Here is a 6086-nt window from a genome sequence, read left to right as displayed (position 1 = left end):
CCGTGTTACGCTCTTAATGCTAACAGGAAATACGTTTTCCCACTTGCCGCACAAAGATGTTACTTTGGTCTTAATTTTTCAGAAGTACTTCATCTTGTTCCGTCTTTCGCTCATGATGGAACCAAAGGAAATAACGAAGCTTTTTCTATTCCGTGGAATTTGGAAATATATGCAATACTTCTTACTAGCGCTTGTCCATAAAATATGCATTGTACAAGAGTTTAACAAAGGTCATTTTCACGCATGACTGCCCCAGAAATTAATAATTAACCCGCGCAGATTTTGCACAACTAAATGAAGGAACATCCAGACTCATATATGTTTTTTTTTTTAATCTCTCCCAGTTTTTGTGACTGTTCCACAAGAAGACTTTCAGGCTTTTTCAGTTATGTGTTAATACCTTAATGGATAAGTGCGTTTTAAAGACTACGCTGCAACCACACACCCACACGCACTTTCTGAACCGCTTGTCCCATACAGGGAGCCAGAGCCTAACCCAGCAACACAGGGCATAAGGCTGGAGAGGGAGGGGACACACCCAGGACGGGATGCCAGTCCATCACAAGGCACCCCAAGGGGGACTCGAACCCCAGACCCACTGCAGAGCAGGTGCCGACCTAACCCGCTGCGCCACCACACCCCCCTCTGTGTGACCACAAATCAGGTTATAATCTCCTGCAGTTTGAAACATTTTCAATATCTTAGAAGAAATCTTACTCAGTAATTCAATACTGGTTGAATGCTTCAAAAATACAAAGTTTATTTATTATTGGTATAGCGATTGCGCCTTTATAGTACAACTACATATTAAACGTGTTTTCTCAGAATTCATTACAGTTCAGCTCCCGTCCTTCTATATATATAGTTGAGAATGATGCATTTAACAGCAAGCGAAACAAAAGGAACAACGCTAACTGTTTTGACTGCTCATTTTATAATGACACTGTTTCTGACAGGTCAACAGGTAAGAGAACAGCTATGTCTGCAAATTCCAGTGATTAAATGCTTAAAATTCAGAATGCAAATAAAGAAACGAATAAGATTCGGTTCCCATTAACGGAAGACACCCAATCCGTTACATGTGAAACGATCATTTGTTCAACGGGCTTTTCCACGCATTAACTGGAACTCGGTTCGGCTGCGTGGCTGAATCGCAGGTGTATAGTTCCCATCCTATGAAGCCCTTTACTAAAGAGTGACATGGACTGATGACAGCGCTGCGAAAGAGAGACACCGCAGCGGCGACACGAGGTGCAGCTAATTGCTTTCGGTGCTTGGCAAGCAAATAATAGGAAGTTGCAAAGGGAGGGGGGGGGCTAATGGCAGTTTTTCTTAATGCAAATGAAGACTATAATTACTGCAGAAGCAGCATATGGCACTTGTGCAGATGTGTTTACACAGCACACACAGGCAGAGTAAGTTCATTAACACAGAGGAGGACAGGATGGGACAGACAATGCATCATTTCTCCCAAACAATGTACTAATTGCTGCTCCGCTGCCTAACGTGGCCGTCGACACGAGCCGCCGCCCGCCTCCTCGCTCTTTGCCGAGAGCTTGCGTTGCGGGGGTGTGCTGGCCGGGCGGCTGCAGCGGGATGTGGGATCACTTCTCGGCCTCTGGCCCCGGCTTGGCCTTGCTTTCCAGGGTGACGGGTATGGTGACCTCCGAGGCCGTGATGGCTGGTTTGGGCAGCGGAGCCTCCACTGTGAGCAAGCCTTCTGGGGAGAGGGTAGATGTGACTTTCTCTGCATCCGCGCCAGGAGGGAGCCTGTGGCCGGAAGAGACTGCTCAGTGGGCGGTCCAAAAAATATCCAAAATCTACTCATTAGCCCTTGAGTCCCGTAGGTTCTTGGTTTTGAGTGTGATGTGTGCTAATGAGCTCCCTCTAGCCCTCAGAGCTGCTGAATCCCTTAAAAAAATTAAGAAGGGTCTTAAAAGCCATATTTTTTCAGACTCATGTCTCTCCTGATCTCCTAGCTGCTCCAGGAACGGCATCACACCATCGGTTACGGTCACCTCTTTATTTCCTATCAATTCTATAAGCAGCTACTTGAGAAAGGTGCACAAGCGAAAACAGTAGCACTGGACCGTGCAAACTGCAAACCGACTGCGTTTCGAGAATCACATGTCCGCATCAACAACGTTTTGTTGTGAAATGCAGCGTTTTTACACTGGGAAAAGCATCCCTTACATGCATAAATGTCAACGTAACGTAAATGAATAATATTTTATCCGACTCTTTGTTTCACTTGGGCTTCTGGACGTACCGACACTTTTCATTATCGAGGTAATTAGGTAAATGATAAATGGTACGATTTTTGCCAGTGGCTCATGAGGCATTAATTTACGAGCTAGCACTTTCAATTTGACCAAATCAAGCACAACTGCTTAAAAAAAAAAAAAAAGCAACTACATATTTTAATTCACAGCCAGAGCATCCTGCAGGACTGGCCCAAAAAGGTCTACATTGTCTATTCCACATACGGCACCACGAAGATGTGCACTCAGGCACCGGAATGGGGCACGTTACGGATGTCGGCGGTCCTAAAACAAAAAATCCACTCACTCGCAGCTAAAAGAAGCAAAGGGCCCGAAGCTGAAACCGCTGAGCCAGAGGAGGCAATCCCTCCTTCTTACTCTCTCGCGAGCAGCAGAGGAGCGAGGGCGAGCGACTCACGTGTACTTCCTGGTGAAGCATCGGGAAATGCAGCCGTGTTCGTCTCTCCTTTCCTCGTGCTTCCCTGCAGGAACACGATCCATCCCTGGGGTTACCCTTCCAGCGTTCGCCACATTGCTTTGTTCCCATCGATACGGAACACTAACTCCACATTATGAAAAAAGATTGGCATCTGCTGGTTCACCTATTCTTCACTCTCCTTTTGAAGCCTAATTCTTAACAATGCAAATACACAACAAAAGGTAAGATTATACAAAGAAAGCAGAAAAAACAAACTAGCACAAATACCACGGGAAGAAACGTGAGACAAAAAACCTAAAATACTGTAAGTGCACAGTTCTGTGGTCTTTAGGGCATCACACGTGCTACTGATACGCTGCACGGCATCTCCATAAAGAGAACAAGGAGAGCTTTTTTGCTATTAAGTTTACTGTTGCGAACAGAAAATTTCACAAGAAAAACAGCAAGATTAGTCAAATATTATCACGTCTCCTCATATCGATGGTACAGGAACCAAGCGGCAGATCTTCAGTCAAAAACAAATCATTACACAGACGCATTCTTCATATCCTACTATTGCAGGCAAGCGGCTTAGACCGCGGTTATATTTATCACGCTTTTTCAAAGCGATGCGCTGAAATGTTGTACCCTGCTGGGTAATTTTACTCCAGTGCCTCACGTCGTGTATAGTATTTTGCTCTGGGGTGCTACAGCGGGGGACTCTGAGGTCACGGGTGGTCCGAACCGGCGCGGGATGAGAAACCGCAGGACCGAAGTGCGGAAAGCACGAGGTGCGGCACAGGCCGAGATTTCCGTTCCCGTCCGGGGGACCCCGGGGGAGGAGGCGGCTGCCTCCCATCAGTGATGTAACAGCCCTGGAACGTCTCTGAAAGAAAGCCTAGCGTGCCGTATCTGCCATTCATGGTAACCTGGACTACGGAGCGGTGCGCTTAAGTGCTCGGGAAGCTGTGAGTCACAGCTAAGGGTCACAAAGCCTGCCGGTTGACTGGCGCCCACGCTTACATATGACAACTCTTCACTGAGCATTTAGCCCCAGTAGACTAGGAGTTGCTTGGCATTTCTGTACGGGGAGGCGTTGGGGCCAAAAAGACACCGGCAGGACCCTTTCATTAGGCTTGCCTCTCTTATTCCATGCGCGGGGTAAAGAACTGGATTCGCCGTCATTAGAAACAGTAAGACGAGAGCTCGCGCTGTCAGGGTTCAGCCCCGGCCTCCTCGACACTCCGCCGAGTACCGGAGGGAGGAGTACAAGGCAGCCATTCCGAACAGCTATGCGGAAAGCAGCTTGTGAAAGTACAACCGCTGTAAGCGTCTAGAGGCAGAACGCGGTAAAGGAAGCAGAGCCGCTTCGATCGCATGCCAATGGGACTCGGCCGAAGGGCGTGACGCGGGGCGCGACGGAGCGGGAAAGTGGAAGGGCTCACCTGTGATTTCCACCACCCCGTCTTTGGTTTTCACCACCAGCTCCTCGGGGGCAAAGTGGTTCACATCCAGGCTGACCTTCCAGAGTTCTGGGGTCTGCTTGATCTCCGACATGCCGCTGCTCAGCTGGCGCGACAGAGCGCGGGCGTACGGAGACGCCATTGCCGTGGCTGCTGCTTCAGACGGGGAGGCTGGCGGCCGCAGATAGCCTGGCCAGTGGGTGCTCGGCCAGTGGAACAACTCCTCCGGGAGGACGGGCATCCCGAAGGCCTGGTCGAAGAGGCGGCTGCCGTACCAGTCCCGGAAGGGGTCCCAGCTGGGAGATCGCAGGAAGGTGAAGGGAACGCGTCTCTCGGCCATCCTTTCAGCAGAAGGGTATCCTCTCCGTCTTAGTCAAACGCGTGGCGGTACCAGCAGCTCCTGCTCGTCAGCCTTATAAACCCCTCCAGCCACTCGATGGATATCTATAGAAAGGCCTAGAAGATCTATTTGCGGAAGGCACCTGACTAGAATGGCATCCAAGTCAAAGTCCATCCGAACACAGCTGTCTGATAAACTGAGCTTAACCTCTAACTTGGGCCAAATGTGTCTCCATTGCACTAGGAGGCCACAAAAACACACAGTTTACGGAGAAGACGTGGGGACTGCAAATCCGCTACGTTGCCTTGGACGCTGCGTCACTCCACAAATGTGTATTAGTTACGCATACGTCAAAGAAACAGAAAAGAAAAAAAAAAACCACGAACGAGGCAGCCGTCACAAGGATCGCAGCGTTAAATAGTGTTGCTCTATTTATTTAAATCGGCGAAATTTCTTGCAACAGAGGTACCCATTTCACCGTATATAGATTTGCACTTTCATAGCTAAATAACCGGTACGGACAGTCAAGGAGTACAAGCAGGGGCCATCTTCATATCCTCGGCGGAGGCATCGTATTCATAGCTACTTTAGGGTACCACCCGTCAACGTGTTTGTCCCCCATTTTCAAATTGTACTCAAACGCATTGCGGATACGACCCCGCGTGACGTCGGCTCGCTCTGCCGGAATTTCACGCGGCCGAGATCTCGACGCCTCAAATTCGGGGCGTCGGGATCACCAGGAGGGCGTCCGCCGCAGTTTAGTACAGACGTACTTCTTCCGTTTATGACTAACAGCGAATTGTGAATAAAATTATGTTTTGAGCCTCGGTGACTTGGAGCTCGGCTACCGATTCCCCTCAACGCTCTTTTCCTAACGTAAGCTGCATTATAGTATTCTCATATATGTGTACTTGTACCAGTTTTATGTAACATTCCTGTAAAGGTAATAAAGAAATTGTGGAAATGACACCATAATCAGGTAACTGAGTAAAATTACAGTACCTTCTGTAACATTTACAGCCACAACACTCCCGTGGCCTACATGGGATTTAATCGCAACGAATGTCATTACATTTTCATTTTTAAGCTCGACTTATTTTCGAATATATTTCTGGCGTAAACGTGTTAATGATTTACGCGGGCGGTCGAGGATACATTTACATCTCAAAGCTCAGCTAGAATGCACTGTGAGGTCTATGAGAATGTAACCAGGGTTACCAGAATATTCCAGTGCACTCTAAATGTTTCCTGAATAGGCCCTGAAAAATGCACGCTAGCGCCCTCTGTAGTCGTCCTCCTGCAAATCATTTAAAATGGTTAGCCTAGCTTATGATCTTCACATCTTGGGCATCTTCCGTGTCGCGCCATTCCCTTCTTACATAACAGGTCTGCCGAAGAGCATGTTTTTAGCATTTAACATATTTAAGGCAAATGGTGGTTGCGCTGAGAACTTGTGAAATATTTTGGTGAGTGTCTTATGCGCATCGTGTCAGACGTCTAAATAACGACTGAGTGTAAAATTTACTGAATTCCAGTATGTTTCAAAAGTTTGGAATAAAACCCGAGGGAACAATAAGTACCACCAAAAAAAAAAGAAGTAAGTC

General features: G+C 47.9%; 1 protein-coding gene across 1 annotated transcript; it reads right to left on the bottom strand.

The window, feature by feature from the left end:
* Positions 1-636: 636 nt before the first annotated feature.
* On the bottom strand, positions 637-4627 carry hspb1 (heat shock protein, alpha-crystallin-related, 1). Its single transcript, XM_018741922.2, has 3 exons — positions 4125-4627; positions 2680-2743; positions 637-1770 (listed from the first exon to the last, which is right to left on the bottom strand). The coding sequence occupies exons 1-3, from the start codon at positions 4480-4482 to the stop codon at positions 1605-1607; spliced, it is 588 nt and encodes a 195-aa protein (XP_018597438.2). The 5' UTR covers positions 4483-4627; the 3' UTR covers positions 637-1604.
* Between the last annotated feature and the right edge of the window lie 1459 nt (positions 4628-6086).

This window comes from Scleropages formosus, chromosome 25 (genome assembly GCF_900964775.1).
Source record: "Scleropages formosus chromosome 25, fSclFor1.1, whole genome shotgun sequence".
Lineage (NCBI taxonomy): Eukaryota > Metazoa > Chordata > Actinopteri > Osteoglossiformes > Osteoglossidae > Scleropages > Scleropages formosus.
The sequence above is the reverse complement of the archived record's forward strand: the minus strand, read 5'-3'. Positions and strand labels throughout refer to the sequence as shown.